Source organism: Maniola jurtina, chromosome 24 (genome assembly GCF_905333055.1).
Source record: "Maniola jurtina chromosome 24, ilManJurt1.1, whole genome shotgun sequence".
In the NCBI taxonomy this organism is placed as follows: Eukaryota; Metazoa; Arthropoda; class Insecta; order Lepidoptera; family Nymphalidae; genus Maniola; species Maniola jurtina.
The window spans coordinates 8,692,486-8,707,585 of NC_060052.1; the positions used below are offsets into that span (position 1 = coordinate 8,692,486).

At 36.2% G+C, this 15,100-nt stretch overlaps 1 protein-coding gene and 1 long non-coding RNA gene across 4 annotated transcripts in view; one reads left to right on the plus strand and one right to left on the minus strand.

The window, feature by feature from the left end:
* LOC123877754 overlaps positions 1-7,435 on the minus strand; it is a 27,018-nt gene extending 19,583 nt beyond the window's left edge. For both annotated transcript variants that reach the window (XR_006798673.1, XR_006798672.1), the window contains exons 1-2: positions 7,424-7,435; positions 5,972-5,979 (exon numbers count right to left, since the gene is read on the minus strand). This is a non-coding gene — a long non-coding RNA (uncharacterized LOC123877754). The remainder of the gene's footprint in view (positions 1-5,971; positions 5,980-7,423) is intronic.
* LOC123877735 (ABC transporter G family member 23) overlaps positions 1-15,100 on the plus strand; it is a 92,202-nt gene that overhangs the window by 69,271 nt on the left and 7,831 nt on the right. For both annotated transcript variants that reach the window (XM_045924593.1, XM_045924594.1), the window contains 3 exons: positions 9,778-9,979; positions 12,244-12,358; positions 13,444-13,616. In XM_045924593.1, coding sequence (XP_045780549.1) covers positions 9,778-9,979; positions 12,244-12,358; positions 13,444-13,616 — 490 coding nt within the window. The remainder of the gene's footprint in view (positions 1-9,777; positions 9,980-12,243; positions 12,359-13,443; positions 13,617-15,100) is intronic.

Sequence of the window (15,100 nt, forward strand, 5' to 3'; positions counted from 1 at the left end):
CTATCCGTCCGTCCGTCCGTCCGCCGATACACGTACGGAACACGTCACTCGGTAAAGCTTCTACTAATACTACTTCTATAGGTCACTGTTAAGCCGCCAATCCGGCGAAGCATGGGAAACCGTATAAATAGAAATTGAGGTTGGTTCTTTTTTTCCATTCCATTCCATCAGCCTGTAAGCGTCACCTTCCTCCACCTTCCTCATCCACCCGCTCCCCGCCACCTTCATCAGGTCAGGTTGGTTCTTGGTAACCCTTATTTTACCCCCCTTAGTCAGTCATATCAAGTAAAGTTTGTCTTAAAGTTATTAATAGTTTTGCAATTTTGTAGTTTCGTACATGTTTTATTTACGCACGAAGTTGCCTCATTTGGCTTTCAGTGTCAAAATAAATATAATTTTACTATATTTGTTTTTTTAATGCATAGGTAAAAAAGGATTCCGACGAATTAAGAACCTCCTCCTTTTGTGGAAGTCGGTTAATAGATAGATAAATACAAGAGAGATAAATCGATATCAACTGGCTTAGTTTAAGAACAATAAAATTAAATAAATAATATAATTATTAGGCGGAATAGGCGGAAAACGTTTGTGTGGAGAAGCGCGTAAGATTTTCTGAACTTACTTAGTTATACAGATAACTATAATGTAATAAATATTTTTTTAAGTTAAAAGTTTATTTGAAGGATACCTGTATAAAAAAAAATCTGTTTCCTCATGTTAATCAGGTACCTATAATCTTGCGGAAAATTATTTACAAGTTTACGCAAAAAAATACTAATTGACTAACAATATTACTCAAAACATTCAAGGAAGCTACCACTTGTTGACGTAAATTATTCGCAATACCTGTAGTTTTTTTTTAATATTGTTTATGTTGAACGTTTCTATTTAATTTTTACTATTTTTTTAAACTAAATAAATAAAAAGTTATATAAACATTTTGTGGCTTGAAGGATCTGCATTCAAATATTAATTTAGCTACAAATAATTAATTAGTTGTACCTAATTTATACAAATTCCGGTAGATATATTATGTAACAGGTAGGTTTAATATGCGCGTTTTTTATTTTTCGGATCTAAAACAATTTTAATAAAGTTTTCTAGAAGTTTTCTAAAGATGTCTAGATTACAAAAGATTGAAAAATGCATTTAAAGATAAAAATTACCAAGTAATTTTAAGATATTACTTTTTTATTAGCACTATAAATTATACAAACATGCGAAGTAAGATAAGCATATATTTTTTAATCTTGTAAAACTACCTGATGTACGTAGGTACACAAGTTTAATTTGTCCTTAACGACAATTAAATTGATGCATATATAATTATCATGAATGTCTTGTCGGTCCGTTATTCATCACTAGATATTAATTATATTCATAATTTTCCTGTTTCTGTGAGTTATACACACGTGACAAATGCCCCGAGATAAATATACATTTAATTATAAATTATGATATCGTGTGTGATAGAAACATTGAGCAATTATTACGCAAAATCAAAAAAACCGGCCAAGTGCGAGTCAGACTCGCGCACTGAGGGTTTTGTACTCGGGTATTTTTCCAACATTTTGCGCGATAAATCAAAAGCTATTACACATAAAAATAAATAAAAATCTGTTTTAGAATGTACAAGTAAAGCCCTTTCATATAATATACTTGCTATAGTTATCTTACTTCTGATATGAATCTATAGTGTACCACGCTGACCAAGTGTGGATTGGCAGACTTCACCCACCATTATGGTGAACGCACAAGCAATATGAGCATTTATTTTTTGTAAAAGAGTTCTAGTGACATTGGACAGGCCATAACACGTTTCTGTTTGTATAAGCCTCTTGCTAGGTACTAGGTATATCATATAGGTACACATATTTCCTCATAAAACCGGTTCGCAGCACATATTATTATATCTTTTGCGTAAACGATAGGAAGTGTTGCCACGCTTGTCGCTATAGACACCTACAGAGCCTAGACTAGTCGTGAAAACCTAGGCTAGTAAACGTTTAGAAAAATATATATTTAGGTACCTACTAGGAAGCTGACCTAAAATAGCAATGATAGCGCAGTTCAAAATTCAAATCCAAAATTCAAAATATTTTTATTCAATTAAACTTTTACAAGAGCTTTTGAATCATCAAAATATCTACCACTGGTTCGGAATGCCGTTCCTACCGAGAAGAACCAGCAAGAAACTCGGCGGTTGCTCTTTTCAAGTACATAATATTCAATTATTCAACATGCCATACTGTATACAAGCAATTGCAGCGCCGTGTATTGCTGGAGCGAGTCAAATCTAAGCTTTTTTGTCATTTACATAATCTTCGATTGTATAATAAGCTTTTTTCAGGAGCATACTTTTAATAGATTTTTTAAACTTGTGTAAAGGCAGATCTAAAATTGATTGTGGAATTTTATTATAAAATATTACACTCATTCCCACAAATGACTTTCCCACTTTACTGAGGCGGAGCGTAGGATAATAGTATAAAAGTAATTGAGGTCCCGCGCATTGCTGGAGCGAGCTGCAGGTCAAATCCACGCTCTTTTATCATTTACATAATCTTTGATTGTAATATACTTAATATCCTTTTTTCTCTTATTGAGAGTTACATTTTTGTTCCGTTTGCCGTGGAGACCCTGGGGCCATGGAGTCTTAGTGCAAAGAAATTTTTACGAGACATTTCACCGCGTTTAATAGCCTCATCGGGTGACAGAAGGATTGGCTCATTTTTTGCGCAACGGATCAGCCTGGCTGTCCAACGCGGAAATGCAGCCAGTATTCTTGGCACCATTCCACGCGGGCATGATTTGTATAGTAATTAGATAAGGCTAGCTTTAAGTTTTATTGTAATATTTTCAATTCAGGAGCATAATTTTAATAATGGTTAAAACGTCGATCTTACTATAGGGAGTTCGGGGGTTCGATTCCGGGCACGCACCTCTAATTTTGTGGAGTGATGTGCGTTTTAAACAATAATTAAATCAAATATCACTTTGTAGTAAATCATTGTAGGCCACCACCTGCAGGTCTAAGAGTTCTCAATAATATTTTCAAACATGTTTGTTTGCCGCTTGGCAAAACCAACTATTGCAATTATGTAGCTAGTGGTAGAATTGGAATATAGATTTTATCTAACTTTTGACATGGAATTCCTCAAAACAACGCATGCCACTATGAATTAAATCAAGAAATACTTGTTCATAATATTTTAGCGAGCGTAATATAATAGCGTTCTAGATCAGATATCCGGCAGTTATGTCGGCGCATTGAGCAACTGAGAACTGACAAGTAGATGTTAGCTACCTCTCTACCCGCCGGCGCTGTTACGTAAGATGACCAAGGTGTCTTGACTCTTGAGTGTTGAGACCTACATATGAATATGTATAGAAATTAATCAATATACGAGTAGATACTTTTATTGTACACCACAAAGTTAATACAGTAAAAACCGGCCAAGTGCGAGTCCGAGGGTTCCGTACTCGGGTATTTTTTCCGACATTTTGCACGATAAATCAAAAACTATCCATACTAATATTATAAATGCGAAAATGTGTCTGTCTATCTGTCGGTCTGCTACCTTTTCAAGGCCCAACGGTTTAACGGTTAAACTGTTGGCTTAAACTTTGACCGATTTTGACGAAATTTGGTACAGGGTTGGCTTATATCCCCCGGGGATGGATATAGGCTACTTCTTATCCCGGAAAATCACGGGATTCCTAAAAATCCATCCTCTTAACCGATTTGTATGAAATTTAGTACCGAGGTAGCTTGCGTCCCTGCAATTGACATAAGCATTTTATTCCGGAAAATCAAACAGTTCCCACGGGATTTTTAAAAACTTAAATTCACGCGGACGAAGTCGCGGACTTACTTTAGTTATGCATAAAAATAAATTAAAATCTGTTTTATAGAATGTACAGGCAAAGCCTTTTCATATGATACCCCACTTGGTAAAGTTATCTTACTTTGAAAATTGAAACACCATTTTGTGTGTAACCACAAATTCTCGGTTTTCGGATTTTTTTTCCTTTACATGTGCTATAAGACCTACCTACCAAATTTCATGATCCTAGGTCAACGGAAAGTACCCTTTCCGTTGACCTAGGACACACACGACAGACTCACAGATAGACAATAAAATGATCCTATAAGGGTTCTGTTTTTCCTTTAGAGGTACGGACCTCTGAAAACATTACAATCGACACCATATTATAACCATAAATGAAATGGAAAACACCATTAATGCTAATAACCACTCATTAGTCGACAAAGAGTGTGACAAATCGTTTGTTCCGCCATAACGAACCGTAGCGAAAACCAGTGTTTATAGTTATTTACTATTTAGCTGTTCACGCTTTTCATTGTTCATTGAAACAGTTGCAGTGGTCAACGCACGGACAGATAGACATGCATATACTTAGCTATTGTTTGAATTAGTCATGGGAAACTATTGTATTGTGCATATGCTTCGTGTTTCATTGACTCTTATACCTACATCTTATGGTTCCGTACCTCGAAAGAAAAAAAGGAACCCTTATAGGATCACTCCGTTGTCTGTCTGTCTGTCTATCGTGTCTGTCAAAATCCCCTCAAGGGAATCAAAACCAACCCAAAAGGGTTCTTCCCGTTGACCTAGAATCCTAAAATTTGGCAGGTACCTACTCTTTTGGCAGATCTTATACTTAGCACAAGTCGATAAAGGGAAAAATTGTAAACCCGAGAATTTGTGGATACATCACAAAAAGCGTGATTTCTTGTATGATGGTACGGAACCCTTCGTATATGAATCCAACTCGCACTTGACCAGTTCTGTCACCAAAGGCGCACGCTTGACTACAATCACTCCTGATGAAAAAATGATGTGGCCTAAGATGGTTTTATATGTCGCGTTTACCTAGAAAATATAATGTGATAGGTACTGTACGTTTAAATATACCTAATGTAATTTTTAACCCCCGACCCAAAACGAGGGGTGTTATAAGTTTGATGTGTGTATCTGTGTATCTGTCTGTAGCATCATAGCTCCTAAACTAATGAACCAATTTTAATTTAGTTTTTTTTGTTTGAAAGGTGGCTTGATCGAGAGTGTTCTTAGCTATACAAGTATAATTCAAGAAAATCGGTTGAGCCGTTTGAAAGTTATCAGCTCTTTTCTAGTTACTGTAACCTTTACTTGTCGGGGGTGTTATAAATTTTTAATTTACACTTGAACAGCATTGGTTAAGACGTAAGCCTCCTAATCAATCTTGGTGACACGCACCTCTGACTTTTCGGAGTTATACATAAGTACCTATACATATGTGTTTTACTTGCTTTAACGGTGAAGGAAAACATCGCGAGGAAACCGGCATGCCTGAGAGCTCTTCTTGATCTTCTCAAAATGTAAGTAGTCTGTCAATCCCTTTGTCTTCGACACCGGAGTAACCTCAGGAGATGTAGACCTTACAATAGGCATATGTACACTCGGAAAAATAATTCGCTTGGCAGAGCATACTAATGCGCGCGTATGTATAACACACAAAGATACGACCCGATGCTATCCGATAATAGATACACTCACACTTACTACACTCACTCACACTTCTAGATAACCTTACCAGTCGTATAGGGTTGCAAATTTCACATTCGTCAACATAGTTCTGATGGCCGAGTGGTAATAGTGTTGAAGTTCTTAAATATGGCGTGAGTTCTAATCCTAGTGGGGGATTGCTTTTTTATTTTTGCAATTATTTATTTTGTCTTCTTTATACAGTCAAAATTATCATACTTTCAAACAATATAATTATAAGCAAGAAAAAACAAAAATAATAACACTTTTCTATTTTAGAAGTTATTTATTTGTCTTTTGTGCAGTTCATAAATTATTATAATAAGCAAGAAATAAATTAGACGCTTGTCAAAAAATTAACACATCAAGTTAACAGAAGGTATACAAAAGAGGAAAAAAAATTGACATACTTTATCTACTCCTATTACTCCTATAGTAATTTAAAACCAATATCGATGTGAAGTATGCTAAAAGTCGGTCAAGTATGAACGTAATGTTTTATTTACGTTTTGGGTTACTTTTAGGTTTGTGAGATGAATCAACATGTTAATTACTTAGTTAGAAATCAAAATCAATTATAACTTCTAACTGCAATAACAATAACATCACTCACAAATAGAATTAAATTAATTACCTATACTTTATTTAATAATGTATAAAGGTAGGCCACCCTCGTAAGCTATTACTTTTTGTAATCGACTCGTCATGTTAGTAACCATATTCCAGCAAGTCTATGCTGCCCCACAGAGACTCCCAGGTTGAAGTTACCACTTTATTCAAAGTATAATATATCGTTTACCTGTTGTTCTATTATTATAGTATTTTACGTCCATCCTTGTCCGACTCAAAAGATTTTTCATTATTAAAAATAACAACGTAATTACATCAGTCAAAGTTTATATATTTCATTGCAAAATGAAAGTCTATGGTCCTGGTGCAAACCATTCGTAATATTTTCTTCGTAATGTATTCCGGCCGCACGCAAATGCTTCCGCACAGTTTGTAGAACTACATTGTGCTTGGTCGCTGTCAACCAAATTTTTAAAAAGGAATCCACGCTATGCATTGCAACGATTTCTTGGTGGTGATGTGACTCCATCTTATAAGCTGATGGTTTGGGCCCAGGTCAACAATTGTCTACATGCCCCGTTTCTCCGTAGTGACAGACCCACAAGCGCACGGTATTCATCTGTAAATGATTATATCCTGGATTAATACATAGGTTACTTTTTATCCCGGAAAATTAATGAGTTCCCACGGGATTTTTAATAACCTATATACACGGGAATGAAGTCGCGGGCATCAACTAGTATTTAGTATATTGGTTACATTGTTATATTATAATGCGTCTGATTAAAAGTATTAAATGGACTAAAAACATTACGCTAACATTTAGAAAATACTAAATGCACATAAGTAAAACCATAAACATAATTTCAATACGAGTAGGTTATATTTGTTTACTTACCGATATCATCGATTTCGGTTATCGAAATATTCCGCTCAAATAACAATCTCTGCTTTTTAAACAAAGATAAATAAATGTTCCATGGTGGTGAGAAGTTCAGTAGTTATTCAGTGTGAAAAATAACACAATACACCATAAATGAATTCACTACTAAGATCTATTAATCCGCGTGCTCAAGTTCTATTTGACAATAATTTATAAAATAGGTAGGGTAGATTTAAAAAATGGGACATCAACTTGATATTGCCATTCTGTAATCTATAGGTATACCTACACCGCATAATTTATCGTTTCACAAACGTCTCGTATCGTCGAAACATTTCAGTGATGAATAGACCTTAACTGTCTTGTTTTAAAGCTTAAATTCGTCCACATATCTACAGCCAGCACTGCAAGTGAAAACTGCTAATTAAAGTCGTGAATTTTAGACGTTATCTCAAGGTGGTTTAAGGCCATTTTACTCTGACATAATTGTGCTTCGACGATCGGATTCTATCAGCGTGGGTAAGCGGCAATACTACCTAGTGCCTGCTGTGGGGAAATCAGCGAAATATGTAATTTGTAATTATTGCAAGTAGGTATGGTGAAAAGAGACCGACAATTCATTAAAGAGAGATAGGTGTAAAATAATAAGTAAACGAGTTATGCACACACATAATGCTTCGTTGTGTTGCCTGCTTACCGATTTGTTTTGCTTTGTGTACTATGCGTGTGTTCCTTGTAGGTATAAAAATTAGGTATTCTTACCGAAAATAAGCATTTTTTGCAATTTTACCTACACGTTAAGCAGTGTTACAAAAACACTACTCCCACTCCATATTGGCGCTAATTAAAACTTGATAGTACCACGTAGTTATTTTTAGGGTTCTGTACCAAAATGGTAAAAATGGAACCCTTTCTCCGTCCGTCAGTCTGTCTGTCACAGTCGATTATTTCCGTAAATAATCGACTGTGACATATATCGACATGAAATTTGGAATAGTTCAAAATATATAATAGTAGCCCAATATCATTGGAAACAAAAAAAATTACAATTGGGGGTTTGAAGTTCCAAAGAAAGGTTACTATACCAAGTGGGGCTTACCCCTTTCCTATACGTATAGGTAAATATCCTATATGTACAGATAAAGCCCTTTCATATACCAATATGAAAGGGTTACCTGTACATTCTAAAACAGATTTTTATTTATTTTTACTCAGAATAGTTGTAGACGGACCTCTCAAACAAAGTTAGTTTTGCGATTCGTTAGCAAAAGTGATTCTTATTACCATTTTATTTCTTCTGTAGTCAATAACTTTTGTCTGAAGTATACTTAAGCCTCGGTGCGCGAGTCTGACTCGCACTTGGCGGGTTTTTTTGTTCTTCTATCATGTAAAAAATCACTTACGCTTGGTGAGCATATTGATGTTTTTCTGCCTCTAGGTTTTTCATAACTTGTATCGTATAATTGTTGTGATGGTCCCTGATTACGTGGTAATCACTAATTACCTATTGAAAAAATGTGCCTTTTTGGTATGAATTCCTAATGCTAAAACATCAATTTGCAGTAATTAAGGATTTTAGAAATGAATATTCATATTTTACTTGATTTTTTTAACCATGAATACTTATTTACGAACTAGAAACAAAGTATCCGCGAAAAAAACTTGGTGCCTTGGTGTACACGATTATTTTAACAAAGTTGCTTAAAAACTTGTTCACATATTTTTATCATTTTTATAATTTCTTGTATCAAATAGTATTTTTATTCCTACTTGACATATTATTTTATTAATTTTAATACAGACATTTTATAATCGTTGTATTTTTTTTTGTCTTGGATTTAATATTCTTCTTGTAGTAAGTAATTAAATTGATTATATGTTATTGCCCTTTATTGAGTATAAATAATATTGTGTATAATTTATACGCCATACTTGGTAATACGCACCTTCCAAAAATATTGTAACACCATTTCACGTGTATTTTTTACAATAAATGAATGTTATTATGAATTAAATATGATAATTCATACTAACATTTTATTATTATTTTTAATGCGATATTATATACCATATTATACCCCACTTGGTAAAATTATCTACTTTGAAAATTGAAAACCTTAACAGGGCTCTCTCCGTCACTCGTTTCATACAATCGTAGTTCCAATTTCATTTGAATACTAAGCAACCAAAGTCCATGAAATTTTGCAGACATATTCTGGAAACTAATATCTGTGTCTGTGGTGTTTTAGATTTTTCTACAAATATGTAGTTTTAAAATTACAGGGGCTCAAAGATTTGTATGAAAATTTTTAAGACCGCGTAACTTTGAAACCGAATATTTTAACAGAAATCTGGAAAACCACAGACATAGATATTAGTTTCTAGAATATGTCTGCAAAATTTCATGGACTTTGGTTGCTTAATATTCAAATGAAATTGGAACTACGATTGTATGAAACGAGTGACGGAGAGAGCCCTCTTAATTCATTTGCTCATGAGCACATTTTAATTTTTAACATATTGTAACCACAAATTCACGGTTTTCGGATTTTTCCCTTTATTTGTCCCATAAAAGCTATACCTGTCTATCCAACGGGACAACGGGAACTATCCTACAGGTTTTTTTGGCAGACACGACAGACGGACAGACAGGCAACAAAGTGAATAAGGGTTCCGTTTTCTTTTTGACATACGGAACCCTAAAAATATTGTCTTATAATAATTATTTATCGCATTTCTGGTTTATAACCTAACCCTGTATTTCTTCCCCAGTGGCGGCCAGCAACGCCGAGTATCGTTCGCCGTGGCCCTGATGCACGACCCCGAGCTGCTGATCCTGGACGAGCCCACCGTGGGCGTGGACCCACTGCTGCGACAGTCCATCTGGACGCACCTCGTGCGCATCACCAGCTCCGGAGACAAGACTGTCATCATCACCACACATTACATTGAGGAGGCCAGGCAGGCGCATTGCGTGAGTGATTACTTTTTTTTTAAAGAATACTAGCCGATGCCCGCGACTTCGCCCGCCTGGATTTAGGTTTTTCGAAATCCCGTGGGAACTCTTTGATTTTCCAGGATATAAAGTAGCCTATGTGCTAATCCAGGATATTATCAATATCCATTACAAATTTCAGCCAAATCCGTCCTGTAGTTTTTGCGTGAAGGAGTAACAAACATACACACACACACAAACTTTCGCCTTTATAATATTAAAGTGTGAAGTGTGATTTGTGTGATGTGAAGTGTGATAAGCCATGCTAATCATGACTAATACTCCACTTTCCCCTCCAATTAAGCGTAAAGCTTGTGCCAGGAGTGAGTACAACAATAGTGCAACGGGTAGGGTTTGAACCGCCGACCTTTCGGAATTCAGTCCGCTTTACAACCGTTGAGCTATCGAGACTCTAACTTACTTTTCATCCAACTGCGGCGAAATTCATATAAGGAGGGTTATGTGTTGAATTGTAAAAGTTAATTGGGTAATTCATAATTTTGGCATGAGAAATATAAATTCTAGGTAGTTAATATATGTATAGTTATCTCACCTTAACAGGGCTCTCTCCGTCACTCGTTTCATACAATCGTAGTTCCAATTTCATTTGAATATTAAGCAACCAAAGTCCATGAAATTTTGCAGACATATTCTAGAAACTAATATCTGTGTCTGTGGTGTTTTAGATTTTTCTAAAAATATGTAGTTTTAAAATTACAGGGGCTCAAAGATTTGTATGTAATTTTTTTAAGACTGCGTAACTTTGAAACCGAACATTTTAACAGAAATCTGGAAAACCACAGACATAGATATTAATTTCTAGAATATGTCTGCAAAATTTCATGGACTTTGGTTGCTTAATATTCAAATGAAATTGGAACTACGATTGTATGAAACGAGTGACGGAGGGAGCCCTCTTAACGCGTTAAATTGGGTTCATGATGAGGTCGTTAGTCACTGGTATATCAGGTTTGAGGATTTATGCTAAACGATCGTTATTACCTATCTACATAACCTAATAGGTTATTTGTTGATTATAATATGCTTACCTAAAATAAATGCTTTATAGTGGAGTCAATGAAGCCTTGTCGTCAGAAGTTCTCAGAAAAAGCTCCGATTTTGATGTATTTTTTTTGTTTTTTTTTTTTAAATATTGAGTATTTAAAATCAGAAATCTTTTGAAGCGGGGAACATGTTTAATATTTTTAGGTTTCCATTCAGGGACACCTCATTTATCATAATCGGCCCAGTAGGTTAGGCGCTATGGTGGAACACACAGAATCTGACTGCTAAAATCATAACCCTTCCTTTTGGCTTTGCCCTACTTGGGTAAAAATATTTTTAATTTTAAAATATTTTTTTAGTAGGTACTTACACAAAAAAAATTGAAATTCTCGAACATAAGCATAGTCTTATGTAATGACATACATAGAAAGTACCTATACATATAGATACGATTTGCAATCCACAGCAAAAGAAATTAATAATTTCTTTTTCCCAAAAAATTTAAGCTACTTTCTTTCTTTTGTTTATGTTCCCATATCATGCAATGGATTACAAAAAATTGTCTCGCGCCTATCACGCAATCTGTAGATAACATTATTTCGAATCTTTCTCCCAATGAAAGTTAATTAATACCTGCCTTGTAATCACATTTATATGATTACTAACTTATGCACGCAGCTTCGCCCGCGTAGACTACCTACTCAAATTTCAAATCCCTATTTTATCTTCTCAGGGGTTGAATTTTCAAAAATCCTTTCTCAGCTGATTTCTACGTCATATTGGTCATAATAGATATCTGCATGCCAAATTTCAACCCGATTCATCCAGTAGCTTGAGCTGTGTGTTGATAGATCAGTTAGTCACGTTTTCCTTTTATATGTATACTAAATGGTACTCGCGTCTTTGTCCGCGTGGATTTAGGTTTTTAAAAATCCCGTACGAACTCTGCTTTTCCGGGGTAAAAAGTTGCCTATGTAAATTTCCGGGACGCAAGCTACCTCTGTATCATGTAAATTGGGTGGGGACCCTTCGATTTTCCGGGATAAAAAGTAGCCTATGTCCATCCCCGGGATGTAAGCTAACTCAGTTCCAAACAACAAAATCGGTTAAACTGATGGGTCGTGTAAAGCTAGCAGACAGACAGACAGGCAGACAGATAGACAGTTTCGCATTTATAATATTAGTATGGATTTAGAAGATACTTGTACATTGGTGAATAAGTATTCCTCAAATTCCAGATTGGGCTGATGAGGAGCGGGCGACTGCTGGCGGAGCACTCCCCACAGGCGCTGCTGACGATGTACAGCTGCATCTCCCTCGAGGATGTGTTCCTCAAGCTCTCCAGGAGACAAGGTAACTATCACCTCTCTTTCTCCGAGTTGGAAGCCCTGTTTTCTTAGACACAGTTTTTACTAGATAGTTCGGGAAACAGGTGCACAGTAATGCTTGTTAATATAAGTAATTATTAAGTAAATATGTTTTTGTTACATTTGTCTTACATTTATTGCTGAGCCAAATAAAAACTTTATCTTTAACTTTATCATCATCACCTCAATAATCAATTCATCGCAAATCACAACAAAAGAGGAGAAGACTCAAAATACTGTTGCCTTTATGTCAAAGTAAATAAAGGTCATCATCATCCCACTACTGAGAACGTGGAGCGCTTCGAATCGGTACAAAAAAACCGGTCAAGTGCGAGCTAGACTCGCGCACCGAGGGTTCCGTACTCGGGTATTTTTTCCGACATTTTGCATGATAAGTCAAGACTTATCGTGCATAAAAATAAATAAAAATCGGTTTTAGAATGTGCAGATAAAGCCCTTTCATATGTAAGATAACAATACCCCACTTGGTTTTGTTATCTTACTTTGAAAATATTACTTACTTACATTAAATTTCATTTTTTACGAATTCACGGTTTTCGGATTTTTCACTTGTGCTATAAGACCTATTTACCTGCCATTGCAGGTCCACTAGAAGTACCCTATAGGTTTACTTGACAGACACGTCAGACAGACAAACAGACAACAAAGTGATCCTATAAGTGTTCCTTTTTTCCTTTTGAGGTACGGAACCCTAAAAAAAGAAGAAATAGAACATTGTTTGCGTGTTAAGTAAGACGAATAAGTAAGAACAAAGCAAGGTAACGCCGATGCAATACATAATCGTCGATGGAAGCGCCGCAGTGTGCAGAACCTTGTTCCCGATTGACAGTGACGAAACAATATATTTTGTGATTCAGCGCTTTATATTGAAAACTGTTTACCGAACACTACTGGGAATTCGAATCAAAGGCAAAACGCCCACCCGCAGAGTGTCTTTCTTGAAATACAACTCGAAATTAATCTCTATGTATATATATGGTGCATAAGTATGTGGTGTACAATAAAAGTATATTATTCATTCATTCAATCAATATTCTCTCTTATCCACAGGACAAGCGAACCAAGTGGTGGAGCTGAACGTGAGCGGAGGCCTAGGGTTGAACAAGATGTCGAAGCGCGAGGAAGCGCCCTACGCGGCGGAGGACGCGCAGGTAGTCGGCCTCAACTTCCACCAGAGCAAGGAGGTGCTGATTGCTGACCACGCTGCTGGATCCAATGGAGACGTGAGTTTCACCACTTACTTCTAAACTATGGCTTTCCCTTCCGGCATCAGTAACCCTTCGAGTAAGTAGTGGAATGTGTTCGTAACGAGGCGGAGAGATGGGAGATATTCAGCAGATATTCGGCGGCCGTAACGGAGCCCTATCCCAACCTCTGTCGGATGAGGCTAGGGCTCTGTTACGGCTGTACAAGAAGGCCTTACGCAAGTAAGTGGTGGTAGAATGTGGCCTTACGGAGTGACATATTCCAAACGGAAAAAAACTCCTTTAATAAAAAGTTAAAAAAAAACCCCTTCAAGTATGGGGGAAATGTGTTGTAGGCTCTACCTACAGACATGGATTTACATGTATTTCGCTGGCTCTACCGTGTCAATGGGAGGATTTTCCTCTAAGCGGGAGTTATGTTTAGGGTCCAGTTAGTTTGACAGTTGTATCTTGAAATTTAATAATATAGTCTTCTGGAATTGAAACTTCGTTAGCGTTATTCAGGTTTCATAGTGAGTGATTAAAGATACTTGAGGTGCCATCTAGTGAGATCTTTGTGTGTAATCCGTCATAGATTCGTATTCGTTACCTTGAGAGGAATGACAATTTTGAGTAGATATTAGTCTATCAATTAGTAGGTACTTTAAAGTGTCATTCATTAGATAGAGCAAGGTATAGACTATAGTACGCGACGGGTCAAGATGGCAATCGTGGTGGTGACGCCCCGCACTGCCCTTGCGCTAATTCGGTGCGGGATACCGCGGCTGGTATGCGGGCGTCCCCTCGCCTCAACCTCGATTGCCATTTCGACCTGTCGCGTGCTATAGTTTCCTAAATTATTCTAGAAACTTCGAGATAACTTTATTATCCTACAGCTATTATCTGCCTACTCGCAAAAAAACATTCTGACCACAAAGTTAATGTGTGTTATATAACTTGGATAATATCTGTGAACCGGATTTCGATGTAACATACTAAAGCATTAAGAAACGGAACATAAATCGTTTTAATTGTTCAGCGTCCATTCGATAGCTATTCGTCACGGAATAATTTAGTTAAAACGCTTTCGTATACCTAGTCATGTACATGTACAGGCATTAATTCTGGTGGCTTTTTACCCGACTGCGGCAAAGCCAAAAAGAAGGGTTATGATTTTAGCAGTCTATGTATGTATGTATTAATGTATGCGTGTATGTTTGTATCCAGATTCTGTGTGTTCCACCGTAGCGCCTAAACTACTGGGCCGATTTTGATGAATGAGGTGTCAATCGATTCGTCGTAAAGGTCCTGGTGACATAGGCTACACTTATACGAAAAAAATTGATCTAACGGATGTTATATGAAAAAAAGTGGGGGTCTCCAAAATTTTTTTTTGCTTTTGTATCGAGTGGGGTGTCAAATGAAAGAGGAGAAAATTCTGAGTTAATAAATATAAATGTACTACAACATTAAAATATAACAAGCGACAGAAACACAATTTTACTATAATATTTCAGCGTTTA